The sequence below is a fragment of the Puntigrus tetrazona genome, chromosome 3, assembly GCF_018831695.1.
Source record: "Puntigrus tetrazona isolate hp1 chromosome 3, ASM1883169v1, whole genome shotgun sequence".
Lineage (NCBI taxonomy): Eukaryota > Metazoa > Chordata > Actinopteri > Cypriniformes > Cyprinidae > Puntigrus > Puntigrus tetrazona.
In genome coordinates, this window is record NC_056701.1 from 476830 (window position 1) to 504806 (window position 27977).

General features: G+C 39.9%; 3 protein-coding genes across 14 annotated transcripts in view; all 3 read right to left on the minus strand.

Annotated features, from left to right (window-relative positions):
- Nucleotides 1-1629: 1629 nt before the first annotated feature.
- On the minus strand, nt 1630-12434 carry LOC122330426 (gastrula zinc finger protein XlCGF8.2DB-like). 2 transcript variants are annotated; one of them, XM_043227378.1, is made up of 3 exons: nt 12376-12434; nt 12125-12288; nt 1630-3533 (listed from the first exon to the last, which is right to left on the minus strand). In XM_043227378.1, exons 2-3 carry the CDS (start codon nt 12228-12230, stop codon nt 2827-2829), a joined length of 813 nt encoding a protein of 270 aa, XP_043083313.1. In that variant the 5' UTR covers nt 12231-12288; nt 12376-12434; the 3' UTR covers nt 1630-2826. The 2 variants fall into 2 exon arrangements, with proteins under 2 accessions (XP_043083313.1, XP_043083321.1); XM_043227386.1 differs by adding an exon at nt 10244-10286 and having other exon boundaries at nt 12125-12422.
- Nucleotides 12435-13884: 1450 nt separating this feature from the next.
- LOC122332210 (antho-RFamide neuropeptides type 2-like) lies at nt 13885-18809 on the minus strand. Its single transcript, XM_043229510.1, has 3 exons — nt 18224-18809; nt 14358-14498; nt 13885-13913 (listed from the first exon to the last, which is right to left on the minus strand). The coding sequence occupies exons 1-3, from the start codon at nt 18597-18599 to the stop codon at nt 13885-13887; spliced, it is 546 nt and encodes a 181-aa protein (XP_043085445.1). The 5' UTR covers nt 18600-18809.
- A 3129-nt stretch (nt 18810-21938) lies between these two features.
- LOC122329724 overlaps nt 21939-27977 on the minus strand; it is a 28982-nt gene continuing 22943 nt past the window's right edge. For 7 of the 11 annotated variants that reach the window (XM_043226237.1, XM_043226268.1, XM_043226257.1 and 4 more), the window contains 7 exons: nt 25952-26404; nt 24985-25227; nt 24653-24910; nt 23377-23685; nt 23046-23294; nt 22611-22694; nt 21940-22267 (listed from right to left, as the gene is read on the minus strand). In XM_043226237.1, the coding sequence (XP_043082172.1) occupies nt 22201-22267; nt 22611-22694; nt 23046-23294; nt 23377-23685; nt 24653-24910; nt 24985-25227; nt 25952-26404 (1663 nt within the window). In that variant the 3' untranslated portion in view covers nt 21940-22200. Of the gene's footprint in view, nt 22268-22610; nt 22695-23045; nt 23295-23376; nt 23686-24652; nt 24911-24984; nt 25228-25951; nt 26405-27977 lie in introns of all 11 variants that reach the window. The other 4 variants (XM_043226288.1, XM_043226246.1, XM_043226219.1 and 1 more) reach the window with 3 other exon arrangements.

Sequence of the window (27977 nt, forward strand, 5' to 3'; positions counted from 1 at the left end):
CCCCTCCAACTGTTCCCCAATGCACACCCCATTCTGGCTAGGCTATGTGATCCAATTAGCCTCGCGACCTCCTGGATTCAGTGGCATTCTAGAAACTTCTGTCTTACGAGAGGAGATTGATGTCCTCCTGGCAAAGGTTGCAATCGAGCCAGTCCCTCCAGCCGAGGCAGACTTGTAGTGAACACTATTATTCAGGCTAGAGCTCCTGTACAAGATGAGCATATGCCCTGAAGTGGAGTCTGTTTGTGAACTGGTGTTCTTCTCAGGTCTGCCCCAGAAACTCATCCAATTGTCTATAAAGCCTATGCTGTTCTGCGGGCACCACTTAGACATCCAGCCATTGAGACCCAGCAGTCGGCTGTAAATCTCATCACCCCGGTAAGCAGGGGAGGACCAGAGCATATTACATTGTCCGACATCGTGCTTGCAAATTCACACACTCTTTAATATTATTTTTAGTGATCTCGACTGGCGACGTCGAACATCATTAGCGCCGACGTGAATAACAATCTTACGGAATTTACGTTTAGCATTAGCCAGCACTTTTAAATTTGACAAGATGTCAGACGCTCTGGCTCCCGTAAGCATTGGACTATGGTGGCTGGTGTCTCTATTTTCACGCGTTCGCATACAATAGAATCGCCAATTACTAGAGCACTTTGATCAGGTTTCTCAGTGGGTCAATGATTGAGGAGAACCTGTTTGATGTTCTGATCGGAACGGAAGAGCGTGTTTTGACCCGCGACTAGCCCGCCCTCACGGTCACCCAGATACCTGCTGCAGGGGCTCTGAAGCTGGAACCGAACAATGTACATGATTCACTGTACTAGTCGCATCCAAAGCAGTATCTACAGCCCTCGCATTCTTACTGTCCTCAATTAAAGTTTGATACGTGTCTCTAATTCTAAAACCTTCTCTTTCAGCCTAGCTATTTCCCTGCATTTATCACACGTGAATCCCTGATCGCTAACAGAGAAGGATAAACTATACATGTGACAGACGGTGCAAGTGACGATGCAGGAGAAGCCATTTACTCACCGTGAAGGATTCATTTCCCACTCTTGTTTTGATGAGCTTGTGAAAATGGAGCGAACGAGTGCGAGGATCAAATGAACAGGAGCGACCAACAAAAGCCAAAACGCGTGTGGGAGCGAAAGTGAATTGGCTAACAAGTACTAACTCACCAATGAGTTTTAGATTAAAGCAAACGAACTAACAGCAGTCTAATTAGTTAGATTAATTTAATAGTATCAACGGTATGTAGACAGTTAAATTATATTTGATCGCTTAGAAGAGAGGAGATAAATTGAAGAGCTGGCTACTGCGGAGCTACAGACAAACCAACCTCTCAGCAGACAGGAGCAATCGAGCAGATTAATGAGTAGTCTAGCATTTGCCCAGATTGATGACAGATTAGTTCAGTTCTTTCAAGAACACTGAATTTTTAATAACTGTCAAAATGGATTTATGCCAAAACAGAGAACTCCAATCACGTTCCTTGATTAACCCCTGCACACACACACATAGAGCAAAGCGGACGGAACAATGATGGCAAGGATCATAGCATATTTAATCAGAATTAAAAAGGGTTACATACATGATAAAAATTATGCGACAAAATAAGTCCTTTATCCTCATTTAGGTTGATTTGATACATTCAATCAAGTAGTAAAAGACAGTCTTTGTCATTCTATGAATGCGAGGAACAAAAAGTGAAAGGGTCCAGAAGGAATCTCAGTCTGGTTCTTGTCTGCTGCATGTAAGAGGTCAATCTGAGGAAGTCTTCAGATTCACATGTGTTATTGGCCTCAAATTTGACACAATCTCCTTCCTGAGTTGGATTATTAGTATGTGTTCTTTTGTTGAAAGCTGTGAAAGAGTGGGTTAGATTTACTTCAGACTGGCACTGGGATCTGATGTATAATCATCATGTTGTCTCTGTGGAATTCAGCTCTTTGTGTTTGAACAATGTTTTGTTTGAATCTTAAATCTGATCTGTTCAAAGTTTAAAGGGGTCATCGGATGAAATATTCACTTTTACATGATGTTCGAACCCTCACCACCCTATGATGATAAAAATCCACCCAGTGTTGTTTTTTTTAGAATCCTCATAAGTCAGGGGTCTCAAACTCAGTTCCTGGCGGGCCGGAGCCCTGCAGAGTTTAGATGCAACCCTAATTAAACACACCTGATCCAGCTAATCAAGTACTTCAGACATGCATAGTATATGTGTTTTAGCAGGGTTGAATCTAAACTCTGCAGGGCTCCAGCCCTCCAGGAATTGAGTCTGACAACCCTGTCATAAGTCATAAACGCTTTCACAGATCAAGCTGCTCACAAATTCTTGGCTGTGTGTCCGATTGCTGACACTGGTACGAACTGCGGAACATATAAAACTAGCACATTTTGGCAAAGTCTAATTGCAATCAAAGTTTCCAAATCACTGCAGGGATGTGCATTTTTTGCAATTCAGTCATCAATAGGTTTCAAAAACGATTAACTAATTAGTCGATGGGGTGGGGCATGTGCGGAGGGCGGGGCATGGCTGTAATGGAGATATTTAAGACTTATGAAAATTAATATAATTTTATCACATTAAAACATGTCTATGAACAGATGTTTACACATTAGATTATGATGTTATTAAAAAAAAATAAAAAAATAACCTCAAGTGAAGCGGACTTCTTGCCAATATGCTGAAACCTGTTCTATGTCACATCCTATGATATTAAACCGATAACTTAGGTTTAATATGGGCATCTGATGACCCCTTTAACATGCGATTCAAAAGGTATCGTTTCCACACTGAGAGCAGGCGAAAGGTTTTTATGAAGTGTGAGTTAGCAAATGAATTGTAAGTTGCCTTTTCCGTGTAAAACTCTTTCCACACTGAGAGCAACAAAAAGACTTTATTCCAGCATGACTTAACATGTGCCTCTCGAGGCTTTCTTTCTGTGTAAAACATTTCCCACACTGAGCGCAGCCAAAAGACTTTATTCCAGCATGAATTAACATGTGGGTATTGAGGTTTGCCTTCTGTGTAAAACTCTTTCCACACTGAGAGCAGCTAAAAGGCTTTAATCCAGCATGAATTAACATGTGATCACTGAGGCTTCCTTTCTGTGTAAAACTCTTTCCGCACTGAGAGCAGCTGAAAGGCTTTTCCGAAGAGTGAGTTACCAAATGAATCTTAAGTTGTCCTTTCTGTGTGAAACTCTTTCCACATTCAGAGCAGCTGAAAGCTTTTATTCCAGCATGAATTAACATGTGCTTATTGAGGCTTCCTTTCTGTGTAAAACTCTTCCCACACTGAGAGCAGGTGAAAGACTTTATTTCAGCATGAACTAACATGTGATTCTTAAGGTTTTCTTTGCGTTTGAAAGTGTTTCCGCACTGAGAGCAGCTGAAAGGCCTTTTGACGTCTGTTTTCTGAATGCTCCATCTCACTAGTGTTTCTCCAGTGTCTTCATGATCCTGATGTTTCTCCTCCACATCATTCAGATCTTGTCCCTCTTCTTTCACTTTCATCAGGCCTAAAAAGAAATAATTATAAAAGATGAAAAACGTAAATATAAAATATTTGCATACAGATGAAAACAATGTAAACAACATCCATGAAAATGTCTAACAAGTAAAAAATGTCTTCCAAGGCTTCAAGGCATCGCTAGAGATCCTCTTTTTGAGATCAGGGTAGTAAAGTTTTTATTGCACAGTACCTACCCGCTGGCCTCCATTACACTAACCCCTCTAAATCCCTCTTACATTGCTCACGGCACCAATGTAAGTCCACCCGGGTCCACTCCGGCACTACTCATTCTTGTTCTTAGTGGGTCTCAAACCCAGGTCACAGCACCTACCCACTGGCCTCCATTTTATATGCATTTTTATGAAAATTCAACAAAATGGACTCAATTATTCTGCTTATATACTACAGCTGTCAAACCTAAAGACATTGATGAATTATAAATTTCAAGATATCAGTCTGTTTTTGTAGACCTAGAAACACGGCTTAAAGTGTTGATAGCAGTTCAAAGAAGTTAATAAAGATATTACAGAGAAAGAGATTTATCTAAGGGAGGCTCAGTACAAGGACTGATATCTAGTCATCTAGTCAAGGGACACTTAATTTCTAGCAATTATCGCCAATTTGATTTCAGAGACCGTCTCTGAATTTATTGATCAATTGTTCAATCTCATCATTATACATTACACAGTCTTATTTTGACAATCAACCTGGTTCTAATCTGCATTTTTTTAAATCACATCAGAAAAGCATTTATTTTCAATAACAATGAAGGAAATAATCAAAAAGTTGAAAATAAAATATTGTTTAGGTTTAAGATAGGTGTAGGCAGGGCTTTATTGTCCCAAAAAGGCTGAAACCATGGCATCTATTTACTAATTTGAATTAAAATAACATTTACACTCAGTTGCATTCTGTTTTATAATGTACTTCAATACTGATGTGGAGAAAATTGCAACTTGCAATAACGCATTTTGTGTAAATACCATCCATCCAACCATCTTCTACCACTTATCCGGGGTCGGGTCTCAGGGACAGCAGTCCAAGTATGGACACCCAGACTTCCCTCTCCCCAGACACTTCCTCCAGCTCTTTTCCCATAGTCCCATAGACATAGTCCCTCCAGCATGTCCTTGGTCTTCCCCAGGGCCTCCTCCTGGTGGGACATAGGCCTAAGACATGCTGGAGGAATGTCTCTCGTCTTGTTGTTCCAGATAAGCGGAAGAAAATGGATGGATGAATGGATGGATTCAAATATGAATATATTACTTAGAAGATAGCATCCTTTGGTAGAAGATAGCATCCATGTTAGATGTGTGCAAAGGTATTGAAAAACTTGACTGACAGATGTGTATTGTTGCCTGTGTGTCTCCCATTGATTAAGCAATAATTAGCACTGAATGTCTACGCTCATTTTTCGATTTGTGTTTTGCCTGTTTAACTGCAACTATAGTTAAGAGGTGTAACTAACATGAAAAACAGAGAGCTGTCTATGGGTGAAAAACAAGCAATTGTTAAGGTGAAAGGAGGAGGAAAATCAATCAGAATCATTGCACACACATTGGCCACAGCCATGTCAACCAATCCTGAAGAAGAAAGAGGGCACTGGTGTACTAAATAACAGACTTTAAACAGGTAGACCAGGAAAAACAACTGAAGTTGATGAGAGACACATTGTGAGCTGTCAGGAAAGAACCTAAACAGCTGTAAGTGAGATCACTAGGGATGGGTACAGACCGAATTGTGAAATATTCTGAATTGTGCTTATATTTCTATTGTCATATGGTTTACGTTAAAACTGAATAAAAGAAGATCTGTCACTTATTTCAAATCACTATATGAACTATTGTATGTGAATATTAAAACACATATGACGGATTAAATACATACATACATACATACATACATGCATACATGCATACATGCATACATATACATACATACATACATACATATACACACACACACACACACACACACACACACACAGTGACCAGCATCGCCCTGGAAATCAACAAGGAGCACCTGGACACACCCATCACCGGATGATCAGACGCAGCTGCTGCTCATTTCAAATTATCAAATCAAATTCTAATTTTATTTGTCACATACACATACATACATGGTACGACATGCAGTGAAATGTTTTTTACGTCCAGCGTAATATATATATATATTAATCATTCAGGCAAGATGGTTGAGGTTTCTGCAACACAGGAACAATGATGGACTGTTTGAAACACGAGGGGACTGTAGACTGTTTCAGGGAGAGATTAAATATCTCAGTGAACACCGGTGCTAGCTGGTCAGCACAGGCTCTCAGAACCCGACCTGTGATGCCGTCAGGTCCTGCTGCCTTCCTGGTGTTCACTCTCCTGAATGCCCTCCTTACGTCGTGCTCCGAAATGGTGAACTTGATTTCCTCACCGGCTCTCTCGGCATGCATGCTGTTCATCATACCGCTAGCGCCGCTAGCGTGATTAACGTGATTAGCTGCAGCCTCGAAACGAGCATAAAAGTTATTTAGCTCATCTGCCAGAGAAGCATCCGCGCTCTCCACTCTGGAACTTTTTTTTTTTTTTTTTTTGTCAAGTCAAGTAGTTTTTATTATCATTACAAGTACATATAGCTGTGCAGTACATAGTGAAATGAGACAACATTTCTCCAGGACCTGGTGCTACATGGCAGTGTCTTAACCACATAAAGTGCAAAGTGTGCAGACTAGTGCAAACAGCAGGGGAGTAGAGTGCAAACCCAGTGTGCAAACTAGTGCAAACAGTGCAAAGACAAAATTAGTGCAAGGCAAAGACCTAATTAGTGCAGGAACACAATACAAACAACAATAAATATGACGTGCAAGAATGCTTATGGAACAGGAAGTCCATTCAGGTGTGGTTATTGAGGAGTCTGATGGCTTGTGGGAAGAAACTGTTCAGCAGTCTGGTTGTGAGGGCCAGAATGCTCCGGTACCTCTTTCCAGATGGAAGGAGGATGAATAATGTGTGTGAGGGATGTGTGGGGTCCTGTACTATATTGTGTGCTTTGCGGATGCAGTGTGTGGTGTAAATGTCTGTGATAGAGGGCAGAGAGATGCCAATGATCTTTTCAGCCATCCTCACTATCCTTTGGAGGGTCTTGCAATCTGATACGGTGCAATTTCCAAACCAGGCAGTGATGCAGCTGCACAGGACGCTCTCAATGGTCCCCCTATAGAAAATAGTCAGGATGGGTGGAGGGAGATGAGCTTTCCTCTGCTTCCTCAAGAAGTAGAGGCGCTGCTGGGCTTTCTTGGTGATGGAGCTGGTGTTGAGTGACCAGATGAAGTTATCCGCCAGATGAACACCAAGGAATTTGGTGCTCTTGACGGTCTCCACCTTGGACCCGTTGATGGACAGTGGAGAATGGTCGCTCTTTGCTCGCTTGAAGTCAACAATCATCTCCTTTGTCTTGTCAACATTCAGAGATTGTTGGCTCTACACCATGTTGTGAGCTTCTGCACCTCATTTCTGTATGCGGACTCATCGTTCTTGCTGATGAGACCCACCACGGTCGTGTCATCTGCACACTCCTTTAGTACTCTGCCTGGAATGTTGTCCGGTCCAGCAGACTTCCGTGGGTTAACTCTATAAAGTGTTTTCCTCACATCAGCTGTGGTGAAGCAGAGTACTGAGGGGTGGACTTCCTCACCGTTGTTTTATTCTGTGCCTCAAAATGTGCGTAGAAGTCATTCAGCGCATCTGGTAGGGAGGCGTCACCATCACAGACAGGTGGAATGAATGAACGCTTGAATGCCCTGCCATATGCGTCACTGGTGTGTGGAAGTGACCGTGGATTCTTTTAGCATAAGCGCACTTTGCTTCTCTGATAGTTCGAGACAGTTTGGCCCTCACTGTTTTTAGAGATGCCCAGTCCTTTGCTCTGAAGGCAAAGTCTCGCTCCTTCAGGAGAGCACGCACGTTAGCGTTCATCGACGGCTTCTGGTTAGAACGTGTGGTGATGGTCTTGGAAACATCAATGCACTTCTCGATGTAGCCAGTCACTGATGATGTGTACTCCTCCAAGTCAATGCAATCGCCGTTGGTTGCAGCCTCCCTAAATATTTCCCAGTCAGTACACTCAAAACAGTTTTAATCGGTTTCAGAACCGGTTTAGAGGGTCTGTATGCTGGAATCAACATAACAGATGTGGTCTGAGTAGCCGAGGAGGCTCTGCACGGCACGCAAGATCCAGCGTAAACAAAGATCCAGCGTGTTCGCTCCTCTCGTAGCAAAGTCCACATGCTGATAGAATTTAAGGAGCACCGTTTTGAGATTTGGTTAATTGAAATCTCCGGCAATGATAAATAGTCCATCGGGGTGAGCATTCTGCAGCTCGCTGATAGCTTTGTACAACTCGCTCAGAGCCTCCTTAGCATTAGCACTGGGTGGAATGTAAACTCCGATAGTGTAGACGGTGGTGAATTCCCGGGGTAGATAAAAGGGTCTGCATTTGACAATAACGAACTCAACTACCGATGAGCAATAGTTGTATATATGCACAGAGTCCTTACACCATTCCGTGTTGATATAAAACACACACACACAATACTCTTAGCTGAATGGCGGTGTCTGGAACTGAGCCACATTTCCGTAAAGACAAAGCAATCCCTATACTCACGCCGTGTAGCTCGGTGAAGTCAAATGTAGTCCATCTTATTGTCAAGTGAACAGACGTTGGACAGAAAGATGGAGGGGAGTGCCGGCCAGCTAGGGTTATCGGTTAGCCTAGCACGGACACCCGCCCGTTTACCGCGCTTCCTTTTCCTCGAACCCCGCTTGCGGCGTCCTCTTCCCCGGCCTTCGGTATCTGGAGACACCGAGGACTAAGGGCCTGGACCGCACAGCAAGCCAGTTTAATTAATGCGTGGTTTCTGAGCAGTTTCAGTGTCTGGTGGTCGTATGCGCGGACACAACTGTCGTTGGTGTCCATGCCCTACGACATTTCGACAGAAGCATACAAAATTTTGTCTCCAACAAACAAAAAACACCATTTTGGTTCCGGAGTGGCCGCTGCGTGCGTGGATCTAGGTCTGTGTCATCTAGGTTGGATCATCTTTGTGTGTTTAACTCCAGTTTCCCGGTTGGCGTAGCGCTCCTCCCCAGTTATGGAGGGTCTTCTGAAGATACTCACCGAGGTCAGCATCCACCAGCAGCAGACCGTCTGGAGCTCCAGAAGCCGAAGTAAAAATAATTGGCAAACGCCACAGAGCCCTTATCGATTCTGGCAGCGCGGTCACACTCGTCCAAACAAGCATCCTGGCTCCATGACCGGAATCCAAGATCCGTATCAGTATTTTTTTGTTATTTATTTACACCTGGTGCTACATGAAGTCACACTTACAGCAAAGTACACAATACAAAAGAACTCACATACTGAGCTAAGACAGTATCTTAGCCACAAAGTGCAATGTGTGCACACTAGTGCAACCAGCAGGGAGTAGAATGCAATCCCAGTGTGCAAACTAGTGCAGTGTTATGAATGAGGTCTACTGACTGAAAAACAAATCTACCTTTGATAAAAGCAAAGTAAGCTGAGCCTGAACAACACATTCAGACAATGTGCCCCAGCATACCGACCGTTTTCCGGTAGTTAAAACAGCAAAAGAGGATTTAGACACGCCTGATTTTGTAGTGCACCTGTTTCATTCGCTTTAGATCATAGGATAAAATAGGATTTCAGGTACCAGTAAAAATGTGAGAGGTACCCAAGCCTAATAATCACAAGATCAGAGGTTACACCAGAAGATGCAAACCACTCATTAGCAAGATGAATAGGAAGGCCAGGCTGGAATTTGGAATTTAGAACATGCCTTTTACCTGCTAAAGAGGAGACTGAAGGAGTAACCCCCAAAACAAGCAACACCTGAAAACCTGGAAGGCCTGGAAAAGCATCACAAAAGAAGACTGCAATAGCTGTATATAGTAATATGTCTGATGTCCCTCATGTTTTGTCATGCACCCACACAGAACAGAAGTGGCATGAACCACGAACAATAGTTTGGATCAATTAAATATCTGACACAATCTTTGTTTGGATATATTCTTTTAATATGCACTTTATTTATCAATGCGGTTGTAACTAGTTTTCTGTGAATGTGTGAGACTTAGTTATTTAGCTGCTGTAGGGAAAAACAAGCCTAGTAACTAACTGTTTGCACCATTTTTTAGGTGAACTAGTCCTTTCATGCCATCTAATGAATAGGGAGTGAAGCCGGGACAGGAGAAGCAATCAAGTTGAATCAGGTACACAGTCAGTGTAAGCAGGTTTGCTATACTACAACTGCGTAGCAAAAATTACTGGATAATATTATTCCAGACCTGCACTATAAAGGGGACAGATTTAATGAATTTGGGGACCCAGGCAAATGAAGAAACGGGGGGCTATATATTTACTCACACAGACTTGAATTTTCTTTTTTGTTGTGATGCTTGCTGCTGCACAATGGTGTCCCATAGTTGTGTCCAGTGTTTCGACCTTTTTCATGTGTATATGTTATAATGACATTCTTTCATTTACGTGAAATGCATTAATTTAGCATACACTTTTACTCTTTATTGTTGTAGACCACAAAATGGCAATTGATTTACCATTGAGATCCAACTTTTAAACCATTTTTAAAGAAAACAGATAAGTCAGAAGTAAAATATTATATTAAGTAGTATTATATATTCTGACACAAACCTTTTTAGGCTACATTTTCACACGACAGGGCAGCTAACTTGTTCTGAAAATGCAAAATGAATGTGAAATAATGACTGAAACGCGACCCATTAAGACTAAATAAACAGCTCTACCTTCCAAGATGTTAATCCTAATTTATAATCAATACAACGTCTGATAAATTCAAATAGGCTACACATAAGATAAAGACAGCCGTGCTGTTATTTCAGAAAACTTATGTAATATTAGAAAAGCAGCATATCGCATCTTAATGCGCATCTCGTATATGAAAAACATTTTAGGGGCGGTGAGCTGCCAGTCCCATCAACTTCTCTGACTTCAAATCAGACTCTCTTCCTCTTATCCGTAAAATGAATCTCCCACTCATGAACTCCATCAGTTATAACTGAATGGCATTCTTTGAGGAAGGGGACTGCATCAATTTTTTGGGAGGTTATCCATGTTAGCCATAGAGGTTTAAAAGCTGCAGAAAACTAGCTGAGAGCATCATATAAGGGATAGATGCCTTAAAAGCAACTGAAAAAAATGAAAATCCACCACCTTTTTTTAAATGGAGCACCAGTTAAGAATAGATGACTGTCAAGCTACGCAAGTATCAGGTTCAGTATCGCAAATCAATCACCCGCTGAACATTAGCACGTGTGTTACTGTGTAGAGAGAGAGAAAGAGAGCTGGAGAGATAGCGTATGTGCTTTCTGCACATAATAAAAATTTAATTTTCTGGCAAAAACACAGAAATGACATGTACTTTTTATTATATTGCTTATGATATTTATTTGTTTGGCCAAGCATTGTTGGTTCAAAGTGATATGGACATGTAGTGCAGCCAAGAGCTACCTGAAAACTATTGCACAGCTCAGAACATTCATCAGCCAATCAGGTTCAAGTATAAAAAATAGCATTTTGACCCATACAGTGGATTTTTGGCTATTGCTACAAATATACCCATGCTACTTAAGTCTGGTTTTGTTCTCCAGGTTCACATATATCTTGCAGCAAAACTGTTACAGACTTACAGTGAAGACATTCACAAGATCTAAAATAACCACAGTCCTATAGAGACTTTACTTAAAATGTAGCTTCTACTAACATGAAAACTAATTCAGTCTCACAGTTTACAGCTTTACTATTCCCAGCAAAAATAAAGTATAAAGTAATAATACAATTTCCTCCGTTTCAGTTCAGTAACATTTTCATAAGGATTTAGGTCAAGTCTAGTCAAAGTTGTTTTTATGAAGCACTTTTTAAAAACAACATCTAGCACAAGACATTTAATGATAGAGGAATGGTTCACCCAAAAATTGAAATGCTGTCATCATTTATTTCCCCTCAAAAAGTTAAAAATTTCTGGTAGATATTTAGAAGAAAGGTAGATATTTTGAAGAAAGTTTGTAACCAGGCTGCTTTGGGTCACCATTGACTTCCATAGTATTTTTTTCCTACTACGGAACAATAGAGCCCAGCTCAAAACACAAAAGACAATGTAATGGTAATAATGGGAACTGTGTTAGTTTTAATGGAAGGTGTAATGGTGTCTACCCGTATGTGTTTTTTTTTTTGGTGGGACGTTAAATCCTTTTGGAAACAGTGGCCAAGACATACTACAAAAAGGAATTTTGTAATGGTTTTACTACAAAAACTTAATGGTTAATAATGTAATCTTAATGGAAACCATTTGTATTTCTGAGATGGTTTCTATCGATTTTAGAATAGAGAACACAGCTTGATCACAAAGACATTCACACATTTGGAACCACTTGAGGTTGAATAAATGAGGACAGTTCCTTTATTGTTCCTTTATTGTTTTATTTTTACATAAAGGATCTATGGATGTACTACAAAAAGTCATTAAAAATTAATAAAAAAAAAAAAAACACCAACCTTGTTCCTCTTGTATTATTCTCAAAGTTTCTGGTTCCTTGTGATGTATTCTCCATGTTCCTGGTTCTCTCGTGTTCTCCTCAATCTCTTCTTTAACAAACATCATCTTCACTGCAGCAGATCCTCTTCCAGATATTCCTGCTTGATTCAAAACTCAGTCCCGACTGTGAGGTTGAGAATATTACAGGTTTACACATTTACTGTCTATTTACACCCTATATATCTCTGTTTACAGAAACAACATTTCTAACCGTTTCTATTTAGACCAGCATCACGAAGAATAGAGCGCACGCTGAAACTGAACTTCTTCTTCTTCTTCTGAAGTTTAATGTTGTTTGTCAAAGAAACTGATGTGTTTTAGCGCCACCCACTGGACTGGAGAATGAAGCCCAACAAACTCAGTATCGATCAAAGAAATAGGACGAAAGACTGATGGTAATTTTGTATCTTTATTGGGTTTGAGAAAAAGTTGAACTATGGCTGTATTCATATTAGCTGTGAGTTTTATTTTTGGTTGTGACTCACTTAAGTGACTCTACACCAATGACTGCACCTCTAAAGATGCCTCTGTCAAACTCCTGACGTTTGTGGACGACACCTCATACAGAACCCCTACGTGATGCCATCCAATGTTCTCCTTCCAGAATTTCACAACATACAGTTTTGGGCGTTTCATTTTTAACTATGAAAGCTTCAAGTGCAGTTAACTATTTCTAATGCTATACATGCAATTAATTAATGCCATGCTCTTTTGTTGGCAGTCACGTGGTAATAGTGTGATTAAAATGTGTACTGTCTAAAAATATCTATACTGTACTGTACTAAAATATCAATACTCCACATGTTTGTTTATTTCCAGTATGACTTCAGCTGGATTAAGGTCATCAAAAATCTGTTTACTTTATTGTCTTAATCATGTTAATAGAATAATTATTAATTTCAATAGGTGAGATGCAAATGAGTGATGTTAACAGAATTCCAGTCACAGCCTACAGATCAACAAAAAGATTTATTAAAGAAGAGTGTAAAGAATATAAGTAGCATTAGCTTTGGAGAGGCCAAAGGCCAAAATAACAAATAAGAGAACTAAAAAAATATGTAAATGACCTAAATCACAAAGAAAAATAAAATACAAATGAACTTCCCTAACTCCCTTAACACAAACACATCGCAAAATTAGATTAAAATAAATGGATAAATCCTGGAGCAGATGGTGATCTGTTGAATCTGGAGCTCTTCACGTCCAAAGTGAGCGCCATGTTTTAGCAGAGCCACGCTTTTAAATTCATCCACTTCAGGATCCACCAATCACGTTCCTTGAGCCAATCCCTGCTCACATACACTCAAATACAAAAAAAGCAACAATGCCGAGTGAAAAGCATTTGTGATCCAGCTTCAAAGTTTTTTTTTTGCTTGCTTTTTTTACAAACTTTTCTGATAATGTGACAGTGAGTTTGGCTGCTAAATGTGGCTAAAGTTAACAGTCTCAGAGCGTCACCATACTGAAGCGAAAGGCTGGGTGAACATTAGCATTTAAAGGAACATGCTCACTGTGAACAAAGTTGAACAGAGGTGTTTTACACTACAACTGGGAATTGTTATAGAGAGTCATTGTTAAGAGGGTAATATCAACTTATTCTTAGGCATCCAATGACCCCGTTAACATGCGAGTCTAAGCTATTCTTTACACATAAAAAGCTCCATGTTAAGAGCAGGCAAAAGCATTTCATGAAGAGTGAGTTATCAAATGATTCTTAAGGTCACGTCTCTGTGTGAAACTCCTCCCACACTGAGAGGAGGATCAAGACTTTTCCCAGTATGAATTAACATGTGCCTTTTAAGGTTTGATTTAAGTTACCAAATGAATCTTAAGTTGTCCTTTGTGAGTGAAACTCTTTCCACACTGAGAGCAGCTGAAAGGTTTTATTCCAGCATGAACCAACATGTGATTCTTAAGGTTTGCTTTACATTTGAAACTCTTTCCACACTGAGAACAGGTGAAATTCTTCATTCCAGTATGAAATATCATGTGAGTCTTAAGGTATTCTTTACTTGAGAAACTCTCTGAGAGCAGAAGAAAGGCTTTTCCCGGTATGAATTAGCATGTGATTCTTAAAGCTTGATTTATTTGTAAAAGTGTTTCCACGCTGAGAACAGGTGAAATTCTTCATTCTAGTATGAATTAATATGTGAGTCTTAAGGTATCGTTTAGTTGTGAAAACTCTTTCCACACTGAGAGCAGCTGAAAGCCCTTTGACGCCTGTTTTCCGAATGCTGCATCTCACTGATGTTTCTCCAGTGTCTTCATGATCTTTTTGATCCTGATGTTTCTCCTCCACCTCATCCAAATCTTGCCCCTTTTCTTTCATCAGGCCTAAAAAGAAATCATTATAAAAGATGAAAACCAGTTCGTATGTTATAAAATATTTGTCAGGCTAGTATGTAACCAGTATTAACTCATGTTAATATGGATTCAAATAAAGGAGCAATCAGCATCGCTGATAAAAAATAGCGATGGTCTCTTTAAGAATTAGTGGCAGCAGTGAATCAAGCCCCGCCTATCTTTTCCTGGTAGAGCTCTTAGAGTGGGAAGAAGCAGCTACAAGAAGTGATCTCCTAATCCTTCTATGTAAGTGAATTAATTAGCAAAAAATGATCAGATATTACAGAAATCGTGATTTCTGAAGTTGATCTTGAGCTGTCATCGGAGAGCTAAGTGGATGAGACGAGACAAGACTTACAGACCTGCAGAGTTTAAAAGTGTCACAAAAGAGCTCCTTGAATATATTTATCCACCCCCCTCTGTGAAATCCGAGTTCCCTGACGATTCTTGATTCCCAATTCATGCTGAATGCTGTTTAATATGAGGCGCCATCCATGGAACTGTTTCTATGTATTACATCTGAATAGAAGAAATCTGAATAGTGTTGATTTTTTGTAAAAGTTTTATTTTAATGTATTTTTCTCTGTTTATCTGAGTACTCAATCTGCTGAATCCACGCACCTGTAAAATCCAAAAAGAGCGGTTGTTATTATATACTGCACTTCTACTAATTGTTATTTTTTGATTTGTATATCTAAGAACAAAAATCCTTAGAAATTTAATTCTCAAATACAGAAATTTAAGCAAAAAAAGTACTTTGTGGAGTGTTCACTCACCTGTTGTCACCTGTTGTTCACTCACACATTGACAGCTCCAGCAAACAAGGTTTGTTCTTTGATCACTTTCTGCAATCTAACAATTTAAATAACATTATATTTATGCTAAGAGAAAAAAAAATATTTAGTTTGGTCACTAGAAACAAATGAAATCTGACTGAACTTGAATAATTACACATCAGAAATCACTGATTACAGATATTAGAGCAGATGTGAACAGACATAACCAGGTCTGGGTCTTAAGATAACGTGAGAATCAGCCAGAGACGAGATTCAAGGCAAGATTCGTTGCCTTAGAATACATGCAGGTCTCCCATCCTCTTCATGGAAGTGAGCGCGGCCAGGAGAGACGTCTTGAAAGACAAAAACTACGACCTGACAGAGTCTAGAGGCTCAAAGGGAGCATTTCATAGTCTCAACAGGACAATGCAAAACGTTCCTGAGAAGGGATGAGGTGTGGATGAGGGATACAGGTGCCAAAAGGTACTTCAGGATATCCCGAGGTCAACTGTGTGCCAGAGCATCTGTGCCAAGGGGAGCCTTGGTCAGGGAGTAGAACAACCAGCAGTGGGAGGATTCCTGGGAGGTGAAGAGTCCCATGTGAGCCTCGCCGTCTCAACTCCTAATAAGCTGGATTGTCCCGGGGTGGCGTTTTCATTCTCCAGGAAAAGTGATCTATTGTGAGAGAGCGTTGGCTGCACAATTGAGTTCTCCTGGAACAGCCCACAGTTATTTCAATGTGGTTGACTTGAAGTGTGCCAGGGAGCGCCATGCCCATCTCAGGACTTGGCTGTTCAGCCAGTACTGAAGTGGTCTCATATGTAACGGGTCGGGCATTGTGGCTGTGCCATATGCCCCAGGAGCCTCTGAAATAATTTTAGAGGAATTGTAGACCTGCCCCAGAAGGACCCGAGTCAGCTCAGCTCTGACCGTAACTACTCGCTTGTGAGACTGAACTGTCATATTGACTGAATCCAACTCCATACAGAGAAAAGAGATGCTCTGCACAGGGGAGAGCTTGCTCTTTCCCCAGTTGACCACAAGCCTGTGCTCACACAACTGATCTTGTGAGTAACCTAATACAAGCCAGTTGTCGAGGTGTGGGCTCAGAGCAGCCTCAACTACTCTGGTAAAGACGTTGGGAGACATGGATAGCCCCAAGGGGGGAACTTAGTACTGATACACCTGGACCTCAAAGGCAAACCAAAGAACGGCTCTATTAAGTCCTTCACAATAGGACTGTAATCTCTACATGCAGGGCAGAGGCATCCTTCTCCAAGTGGACAGAAGTGAAAAGAATGCCCCTGAATCTGGGAGCACCTAACAAACTGAATCACGTAACCAAGTCAAATTATCCGGATCAGCCAGCGAGACGGACAGGGTAGCGCTAACCAGGCCCCTGGTCTGTGGACAAGTGGGATCAACAAAACATGGGGTGGATTAGCGTCATCTCCTGAAAGCTCCACGGAGCAACACTACGAGGGATCAGGAGTCCGTGGGGACTGGCCCGGCAGAGTGTTCTTGACCATGATCCTCAGGTCTGCCTTATCATTAGCCAGTGCAGCCGAGAATTCTTTAAAGATAATAATTTCTTAATATTTAAAAATTGCATATATTTAAAAATTGCATAAAAATTTCCATATTGCAATTCGAAAAGGATCGCTTTTAATTATTTATTTAAAATTAACACATTCTGTGACATTCCACGTTAAATGGTGAATTCTGTTTTTAATGCAGGACAAGAATGCATTTAATCTGCAAATGCATATATTTTAATTTTTTTTTACTTAGTTTTTTTTTTTTTTACATAGTTTTCATATTTAAATCATAAAACCCTAAATACTGATTATGGAAATTATGAAAAAGAAAAGTTTAACAAGTCACTAGTAAGTGACTCATTGTGATTAAACCAACTAATTTAAATGTTTGATTCATTCAGGAAGTAAACACCGTGCCTGACTGTGTTTGGAATCATTTCTGTTGCTGGTGGTGGGGAAACAGAGCAAAAACAGGCAATATGGTGTCTAAAAGGTAAGTCTGTTAATATTAACTTCTGGTTTATTGAACTGTTGTACACAGTTAATATCATATTTATGACTTTTGCACCAGTACCAAGCTCCCGGTCTTTCTCGTGAAACCAACAAGGAAGTGACTAAAACTGCAATTCATGACTGGCCACCAGGGGCTGGTTCCAAAGGAAGTCAGTCCCTAGACTCTCCATATTGATTCGGCCAACTTCACAGCAACTTAATCTTCATGACAACTACATGCCTCTTTGCCCAATTTCGATTGCAAGATGGCGACGGCCGGCTCCGCCCACTCTGAGGTTCAAAAATGCACCTACGGGTGACGTCACAGACACTACGTCCATGCTTTTTTACAGTCTGTGCTTTTGTGGAGGAAGATTGGCCGTCTTCGCGTGATATTGATTCACCATGAAATCGTATAAATATTTTCTACCCCATTTTGAATTTTGGGAGCATTTCATTAGACTGAAGCAGTGAAAGAACACACTCAGTCAGTCTAGCTAGTAGCTAGTGTTAATAAGCACTCATAAACCTCCCATAATCTGTATGATAAATTAATCTCTTACTTTTATCGTACGTACATCTGCACTTTTTTGCATTGCATTTTCAGAAAATCCATCTGATTGGCTACTGAATTCCTGAGCTCAACACGATCACGTGGGGCTGGTTATAGGTAACACTGTAACGCGTAGAAGTAAATTTAATACAGCCATCAAATCTTTTCATTTCATTTTTGTTTTATGTTTATTCTGTGTTATGGGGGGAGTCTTAATGTTTGGGGCATTCTAACACATTTCGACAAGGACATGGAAACAGGGATTTGCGACATTTTAATGATAGTTAGGGCTTTATTTTAGGATCTATGAATGTACAACAAACAATCTTTAAATATGAATGAAGAATACACACCAACCTTGTTCCTCATGTTTTACTGTCCAGGTTTCTGGTTCTTCTTCTGTTATTCTCCAGGTTTCTGGTTCTTCTTCTGTTATTCTCCAGGTTTCTGGTTCTTCTTGTGTTATTCTCCAGGTTTCTGGTTCCTCATGTTTTATTCTCCAGGTTTCTGGTTGCTCATGTTTTATTCTCCAGGTTTGTGGTTCTTCATGTTTTATTCTCCAGGTTTCTGGTTGCTCATGTTTTATTCTCCAGGTTTGTGGTTCTTCATGTTTTATTCTCCAGGTTTCTGGTTCCTTGTGTTTTATTCTCCATGTTTCTGTTTCCTCTTGTTTTATTCTCCATGTTTCTGGTTCTGTCATGTTCTCCTCAATCTCTTCTTTAACAAACACCATCTTCACAGCAGCAGATCTTGGTTCAGATGATACTTCTTACTGCTTGCTTCAACACTTAGTCAAGACTGTGAGGATGCAAATCCTACAGGTATTTATCAGGCTAACCCAAATCCCATATTTCTCTGTTTACAGAAACAACGTTTCTAACAGTTTGTATTAAACCAGTGTCTGCAAAAAACATCAGAGAGCGGTGAAACTATTGTTCTTCCTCTGAGGTTTAATGGTGTTCTTCAATCAAACATATGAGTTTAGCGCCACCTTCTGGACTGGAGAGTGAAGCTGAGCGATGAGATGAGATCATCTGTCTATCCACCTTTTTTATTAAACAAAAATTATAAAATTATAAAAATTATAAAAATTATATACAAAATATAAGACCAATCTTAAACTGTATAAGAGTAAATAATAGTAGAAAAAATGTAAAAAACATATGAGGGATTGAATGGAGATACATTTTAGAAAGTTATTTCCAATATCTCATTGAAAACATATTAAATTTGACTAATTCAGTGCTTGCCAAACACAGACTTGGCCTACTTCCTTTTTTTACTTTTAATGAAAAAACTGATGTTTTTATGGTATTGTTTGTCAACTCTGCCGGAGAAATTCAGCAATGTGCAGAAATTGTCACGGTTCATGGATTCATTGTCTCATCTTGTGTGTCTGTCTGTTATGTGCTCAGTGTTTGGGTGTGTCTAAGTTCGTGATCGCGATCTGATCAGCCTCAGCTGTGGCTCATTATTAGGGCTATTTAAGACCAGCTAACACTGCTCTCATTGTCAGATCCTCACCGTTGTCCTGAGTTCCTGTTCTGATGTTTCTCCGTTTATCGGTATTGAGGATTGTTCCTGCTTCAGAGGATTCGCTTGGATTGACGGCCACTGCGTTCCTGCACCCGCTTTCCATCCTCGCGCTGCACAAGCTCCACCTCCATCAGTGACTCTCTCTTTTGTTTATCTACTAATAAACTGTCCTTCTCCGCAATTGAATCCTTCTCTTGATTTTCGTGACAGAAATAACAATAAAACATTCCTTAAACAACTTTCCTTACGTTTCAGCTCTCTTTCAACTACACAATTACACATCGATACATGATGGAAAAAATACACTGACTAATTCGGACAGGAAGAAATCAGGATTTTCAGGTATTTAAGACACTTTTTTTAAATAAATTGTTATATTGTTATGGACTGTAACATTGTAAAATTCATAACAGTGAGTAACAAATTATTAAAATAATAAACAATATAAGCATTTGAAAACAAAAAGTAAAAAAAAAAAAAAAAAGATGAAAAAAAGGATGATTTTGGAGACCAAATGCTATCGCAATTATAGAGTCACCCATATATAAAAATTCAAAAGAATAATGAAAAGAAACAAAAAGGGAAGGGAGCAACCACAATACGTACCTGAAACAACATAATACAGACAATATGTGCCTATATTAACATAAAAAATATGTGCCAGTGTGAAAAGTGTTACAATTGTGTGGTGTTATAAATGGCATTGAATTTTTATGTATTATATATATATATATATATATATATATATATATATATATATATATATATTCAATACCTTGCAATGTGTTTTATTTCAGATGCTCATAGTGTGTCGTTATCGTGATCTTACTGTGAAGCACGCTAGGGCCAGCAGGGGATGTGGTCGTATAGTGATTCTCTGTGTCTTCTTCGTGGACTCAAACATAACTGCAGAGAATTCTGAGCGCTCTACACGCTGTTGCCCTGTCTCCTGATTATTGTCCTGTATTTCAGGTTCGTAATGTGCATACATCACAAAAACATGATGAAACAAAAGAGGGACATTAACTAACTATGCTTGTCAGGTAGTTGGTTATGTGAGGTAAAGTTTTATCACTGTTTCAGCCGAGTTTCAATACTGTTTTTCACGACCAAATGTGTGAGTCGTTCTGAACATTCCTTTATTTGATATCTGATTTGATATTTGTCTTAACGTTACATCTAAGTATTTCTTTTGTGGCCACGTGCAGTTTTCTCTTGTTGTTCATGTGGGTTTATACTTAGTATACAGGTGTTAGGGGCTAGTTAAGTTGCCTCGTGAATCTGCCATTTTAGGTGTAACGTGTTAAAATGTTAATGTATAGGTCTAAAGTTATTCGAGATGTATTTTAAGTTATAACTTATGAAGAAGTTGAAACGAGTGTTGAAGAGTAAGGCAGTTGAGTAATGAATGCTGTGTACTGATGATAAAAGCATGTTAATTTGCTTAAAATAAGTAAAAAGATACCATGGTTCTCATGAAAATGTGTTTAAATGGTACACTAAATAAAAACAAAAAAACTATTTTGATAACCATCTGAATCTCTCATCAAAGAGTGAACACTTAATTATATCCATGTAGGCTAGATTTCATATGTAAATTTACAGTAAATGTGAGCGCACAACGAAGTGGAAGTCCTGGGGCGTGAGGAACCATCTGGTCACCCTGGCGTTGGTCCATGTCCGGGCCATCCACTGTAGGGGGGTGTGACCGGCGACCAGGGAGTATCTTCCTTCCAGGAAACTTTGCGTTTTTAATATGCTTTGATAAAGTTCAGTGCTCTTTCAGTAATGACCTTCGGTGACCTCTAACACAGATAAGATCTCATCATCTAATCATCTGAAAACAGGTTTCCTTCCAAGGAAATGGAAGAGAAGATAAGCTTTTCATAATGCACTTGCGCTTTTGGTTGTTTTCATATTTATCTCTTTCTCTCCATCTTTGTTGTGGATTATCTGGGCTCTTGTTATTAATATATCATTGCCGTCTTCTACTGGAATAATGCTGATTATGAAACATCAAGTAGTCAGCGCTGGAGTGATTTTCTTTAAATATCTAGCGTACCGTTAGTTCTGTCAGGTCACGTTAGACTCTCATCTGACCCCCATCTACCTAAAGGAATATGACGCCTATCTTAGTGTTTATATATAAGGTTGTCAGTACTATCAGTAGTCTTCAGGTTGCTCTATAGCTAATTAGCCTCCTCCATCACCCTAATTCAAATGTGAACAAAGATTATGCAATATCTGCATGCATTTGTTGGTTCGTTCTGTTACCCTGGGGGTTATCGCTGCTATCCCTGCTGAGCTGCCCAGAACAGAACCAGGTCACCAATCCAAACTGTATGCTAATTGTCAATCATCAGAAATACATTATCAGGAGCTTTTTTTTTGCCAGTCATAAGGATTAGAAGCAAAGTCACCTCATATAAAGCCTTTAGCAATACACATTGTCAAAGAGCTTCACAAGGTTAAGTATATTGTGTCAGTAATGTAGAAAGACTCAACACTCAATTTTCAGTTAACTGCATTTTATTATTGAATTTAGTGATGCCAGTTAGTTCAGTTAAAATAAATAAACCCATAAAATCACCATAATGCAGGATAATGAAAATCATTTAAAGGGTAGAGAGATGAAAAGACAGTTTACAATGAAGATTGATTTCATAATGTTTTAAAACAGTTAATGTAACAGAGACGAATCGATGTGGTTTACATTCTGCTCTGTGACTCTGATGGAAGACTCCTCATAGTTTTTACCTTACTACCCATGTGTTATTTTTCCAATTTTCACCAGAATTTCACCAGATCTCAAATCGTGGGTCTGTGCTGAAGAGCTCCCTGGAATCAATTCTGTTGCTGAAGAGCCTAGAGATACAAACACACACTGATATTAACTACTACCCACTGCTTGTACTCCTCATTTGCATGTTGCTTTAGATAATGTCAGCTAAATGAAAACATGTAAATGAGACAAGCACACTTAACATAATTACCCTTAATGAGGGTTGCCTGTTGCACAACATGATGTGATCAAATTTGTTTTTCATGACTGAAACCTAGTGATCTTATAACTTTTACTTACATTCTTGAATTTAGTTTTTTAGCTAAATATAATATTGTTTAATGGATGTTATCAACTTTACTCTTTACTTAAACATAAAGCACTTAACCCCAGATGTTGGCTACATTGTGACACGCAGACACACACCTTACTGTCTTTATGTTACTGTTGAGAGTGACGATCCTGTAGATCTTATCAGCCCCAGCGTCAGTGATATCATTGCCACTAAAACTGAAATCATACAAATCAGAAACAAATCAAAACACTTTATTTTAAGGTATCATAATATGAAGTAATTACCTAATTAGGTACTTAGTAGTAACCACTGTACTTACATAAAATAAAATCTCTTTACCATGTTATGACACAGTCTGTACTTACAGTTTGTAATTATTTATTAACTAAGCACAGGTTGTTCCATATCTTATTTGAATAAAACAAAATGTGCTTAGCATGTACAACGACAACTACTAAGTACTTACTAGGAAATTACTCTGTATTTTGGACACTTAAAATAAAGTGTTACTGAACTATTATATTATACTTGAGAAATGTACACTTTGAGTTTCTTCAGTCACTTACTCAATGTTTTGCGCTTTGTGGAGGTTTGGGAGCAGCAGATCCAGACTATCATCTGTGAGATGGCACTGACTCAGATCCAGTTCTGTCAGTCCTTCAGAATATTCCAGAATCAGCTCCAGACCTCTACAGGCCTGCAGATCCAGCGGAGTCTGACTGACATCCAGCTCTCCACCCAGAGCTTGAGAGAGAGAATGAGCTTCCTCAGGCCTCACATGAGCCAGAAACTGAAGCAGCAGAGGTTTATCACAGCTGAAAGACAGAGAGATGTGTTGTATATAAATACTGAATGTTTTTACTTTGGATTTGTGTGTGATCTGTTGATGCTTCTTACCAGAGCTGAACAGAATGTAACACTGGGAACAGCTGATTCATTCCAGCTGTAGGAATCTCACAGTCCTGAAGAATCAGCTGTGTCTTTGTGTCTGAATGAGCTCTCTGAATAACTCTGGACATCACACAGCAGTCATCAGTGGTCAGATGTAGAAGTTCAGAGTCTGTGTTTGTTGTCAGATCCAGAGCAAAGCGGCAGGAGAAGTCCAGCTTGTGCTGAAGGACAGAGAGAAGAACAGCTGCTGCCTCCTGCTGGACATCAGAGACACTGCAGCAATGAAGTATCTTTAGCAACAGCAACCTGTCAACACTGAACACAGAAGAAAACTGGATCAGGACAGATTCTAGAACATCACTGAACACAGAAGAACACTGGATCAAGACAGATTCTAGAACATCACTGGACACAGAAGAACACTGGATCAGGACAGATTCTAGAACATCACTGGACACAGAAGAACACTGGATCAGGACAGATTCTAGAACATCACTGAACACAGAAGAACACTGGATCAGGGCAGATTCTAGAACATCACTGAACACAGAAGAACACTGGATCAGGCAGATTCTAGAACATCACTGAACACAGAAGAACACTGGATCAGGGCAGATTCTAGAACATCACTGAACACAGAAGAACACTGGATCAGGACAGATTCTAGAACATCACTGAACACAGAAGAACACTGGATCAGGGCAGATTCTAGAACATCACTGAACACAGAAGAACACTGGATCAGGGCAGATTCTAGAACATCACTGAACACAGAAGAACACTGGATCAGGACAGATTCTAGAACATCACTGGACACAGAAGAACACTGGATCAGGACAGATTCTAGAACATCACTGAACACAGAAGAAAACTGGATCAGGGCAGATTCTAGAACCACAGTAACAGCGTTTAAAAAAAGTCATTTAGTATGGAGGAGAATCTTAAGGAATTCTATTATTCTGAATGCTCTTAATGATTCTGTGTGTGATAGTTTTTTTTTTTTTTATAGTTTAAAAACATTTCTATTGACTTTGTATTAGTATGATCATATCAAGTAACTAATTAGCTATTAACATAAACTTTTAATAAACAGTTTTTTCCCCAAATCAGTGTTACCATGCACGCAATTCATTAACTGACTTTAAAGTTATATTAAACAACAATATTACAATTTTTATCAAAATACCACTAACAAAACAATATGGCTTTAATTAGTTAAAACAACTGACAAGTATGCAGAAGTAGACCTGGGACAGAGAAACAGAAGAATAGAGAGAGAGACCTGAGGCTGGAGGCATGTGTGAAGAGAGGCAGGATGCTCTCCAGCTCTTCTTCTGGTACGGAGGTCCACTGTAGATTGAGTAAAGCTGCAGTGCAGTGCTGAAGTGTGAAGCGTAGGGCATCACAGTGAACAGAGTCCAGATCTCTGCTCTGCAGGTTAATGTAGTTCTCCACTGAACTCAACAGATTGGATGCAAACGCAGCAGAGCCGGACTCATAGATCTCTCTGATCAGACGCAGCATGAAGGCAGAGCTCATCCTGTGCAGACACACATCACACTCTTTTAAATCACTTTAGACTTAAACATTTATTAGAATTGACTAACTGTTTACCGTTTAAACTGAATCCTGTTTAGGAAAGGCAGAATTTCACTGATTCTGCACTGAATGTCGCTGTTTCTGATGTCCACAGTGATTTGTTGAATTCTGGACCGCAGGAAATACTGAAGCTCTTCCCAGTTCAAAGAACAGGACGTCAGATCTCCTTCCACTTTCTGCAGGAAGCGTCGAGTCAGTTCTTCTTCTTGACCTTCATAAACACATTCAACCAGCTTCTGGGAAGTCTCTTTAGACAGTCTACACACAGACACACAAAGTTTATTATGCCTTATACAAAGAGTCTCAGAAGACAGGCTAAGCTGCTCAGGACAGATTCCTCTCTGACTCTCTGATTTTACTCTACTTAAGTATTGTTTTGGGGGGATTTTACTTTATTAAAGTACAATTAAAACTGACTTTTTCTTTTACTTGATTACATTTCTAAAGAAAAACATTACTTTTTTTCACCATGATTTCACCATCAATCTGAGGAAGCATGTTGAGGTAACAAGATGTGTTTTGCCCAAAAAAGACATGAGTATTGTACTTTTGTTGTACTTTCTTAATTTTACTCAAGTTTTTAGTCAGGTACTTGTACTTTTAATTGTGTAAACGTTGAGTACTTTCTACACCTCTTCTGCTGTTTATTATTCAGATCAAGTGTGAGTTTATTATCAGTGATGAACAGAGCTTGAACCCTCATAGACCTGAACAACTGCACCTTCTTTTATCAGCATATAACCACTAAACCACTGTAAATATAATTAAATGTAAATTTGAGAAACAGTTTAAATAATCAGTTTATGATCATAAAATTTGTAATGATGTTTATAATTTATCATCAAAAAACATTGCTAACCATTAGAGCTAACCTTCTCTGATAAAAATAAAAGGAAATATTGCTGGATAAATGTCCTTCCAGCTTGACGTCAGCAACTGTAACTGTAAGCAGCTCTGTTTTTTCTGAACTGGATTACTTTACCTCAGCTGTGAGATGTAGGGCAGACACTGAAGGAAACTCTTCACTTCTCTCTCTTCCTCTGAACATCTTCTCAGCTCTACTACTTTCTTCTCTTTCTGGAGCTTCAGCACTTCCAGGAGGATGGAGATCTTTCTCTCTGAGAGATCTATGATCCATTTATCAGGAGACTGAAATACTGACTGTAATGCTGGAAGATAACTCCTGCCTGTTTGAGTCTCATAGATCTTCACGTGAGAGCAAAGATCCAGCAGGAAATCCCTCTGAACATCATCATCATAATAACTCTCTTCATCAAAAGGGAATGTTTTGTAGCTGCACACAGATGACAGCAGACTGGAGAATCTTGTTCCTGTATTTCTGTCAGTTTCTTCTGCAGCAACACAGAGATTCAGCAGGACTCTGACTGAACACATCCTTTCTTCTTTATTAGGAATCCTCCAGAACCTCCAGAACCTGATAAAACACAATCAAGAACCAAACACTTCATTAATCTGAGACGACTGTAATATACAGCTTTACATCAGACACACAAATAAATAATTCACCAAGAAGACCCAGGATCAGATCTGATCATATTTGAGAAGAAAAGCAGAGCAATGGATGATATTTCTGATAAATCTGTGTTTATGAAGAAACAATATTTTCTTGAGGCTCGTTCAGAACAAGTATGTAATTAAGTGTGTCTGTGTGTGTGTGTCTCTGTGTGTGTGTGTCTGTGTGTGTGTGTGTGTGTGTGTCTCTGTGTGTGTGTGTGTGTGTGTCTCTGTGTGTGTGTGTCTGTGTGTGTGTGTGTCTGTGTGTGTGTGTGTCTGTGTGTGTGTGTGTGTTTGTGTGTCTGTTTGTGTGTATATATATATATTTGATAGAACACTAAAATATAATTTCCCTATTAATTTGTTTTGTCTCTTAAAATGTGTAATAAAGTAGATTTTAGGTGTACTCATATGAGGACATGTTTATGGATGTTCATTTTGGTTATTTCTCCTACAATAACTGACGCTCATTCACAGATTATTAACAGTTTATTATAATCTTTGTAAACCCTTCACATCAGCATCAGGCCTATTTCTGAATGAAAATGTGACTTATGTTTTTTTCCTTTTCTCTAAAGAACATTTCACGAGTTCGCACTTACATATAATTAATCATAGTAACGGTAAAAAGTAAGCGTGTTTGGCGTGCTGTCAGGGAGAGGGCTCGGAAATTGGTGGACTACTGAGTCCAGAGTTTTTTCCTCTTGTCCGTGAAAGCGGACAGGGCTCGTTGTCCAACCCGATCCTCGAGTGCCCCCCAAAAAAGCCAATTAAGACAGCAGCCAAAAACACGTGTAAGCGGCCCCCCAAAAAAGCTACTAGCTTAGCTAAAAAGGAGGATGAGCATGGATATGTTAGTTGAAATTGGAATGGTATTAGGATGATTTTATGTGGGTGTAGGAGAATGGGCATGAAAATGTTGTGAGTTAAGATGAGCGTCTCTAGCGGGAGTGGTTCACGGCGGTGGGTGCAGTACTCCGGCTAGAGCGGTCCACTGTATTAGCAGCATGTGTGAACGATCGCTCCGGCGGAGCTGTCCATGGCGGTGGGTGCAAAGCTCCGGCTTTTGTGGTCTGCTGCTAAAAGCAGTGGGTGCAAGTGAGCGTCTCTTGCGGGAGCGGTCCACGGCGGTGGGTGCAGTGCTCCGGCTTAGAGCGGTCCACTGTAATGGCAGCATGTGTGAGCGACCGTCTCTGGCGGGAGCTGTCCACGGCGGTGGGTGCAAAGCTCCGACTTTTGCGGTCTGCTGCTAAAGCAGTGGGTGCGAGTGTGCGCTCTAGCGGAGCGGTCCACGGCGGTGGGTGCAGAGCTCCGGCTTAGAGCAGTCCACTGTAATAGCAGCATGTGTGAACGACCGTCTCTGGCGGGAGCTGTCCACGGCGGTGGGTGCAAAGCTCCGACTTTTGCGGTCTGCTGCTAAAGCAGTGGGTGCGAGTGTGCGTCTCTAGCGGGAGCGGTCCACGGCGGTGGGTGCAGAGCTCCGGCTTAGAGCA

Coding starts and splice junctions, on each gene's coding strand:
- LOC122330426 (XM_043227378.1), bottom strand. CDS start 12,230: ATGATGTTTGTTAAAGAAGAGATTGAGGAGAACACGAGAGAACCAGGA. Junction 3,534..12,124: donor AATAATACAAGAGGAACAAG/GTTGGTGTTTTT, acceptor ATTTCTTTTTAG/GCCTGATGAAAGTGAAAGAA.
- LOC122332210 (XM_043229510.1), bottom strand. CDS start 18,599: ATGGTGTTTGTTAAAGAAGAGATTGAGGAGAACATGACAGAACCAGAA. Junction 14,499..18,223: donor AGTAAAACATGAGGAACAAG/GTTGGTGTGTAT, acceptor ATTTCTTTTTAG/GCCTGATGAAAGAAAAGGGG. Junction 13,914..14,357: donor AGGGCTTTCAGCTGCTCTCA/GTGTGGAAAGAG, acceptor TCCTCCTCTCAG/TGTGGGAGGAGTTTCACACA.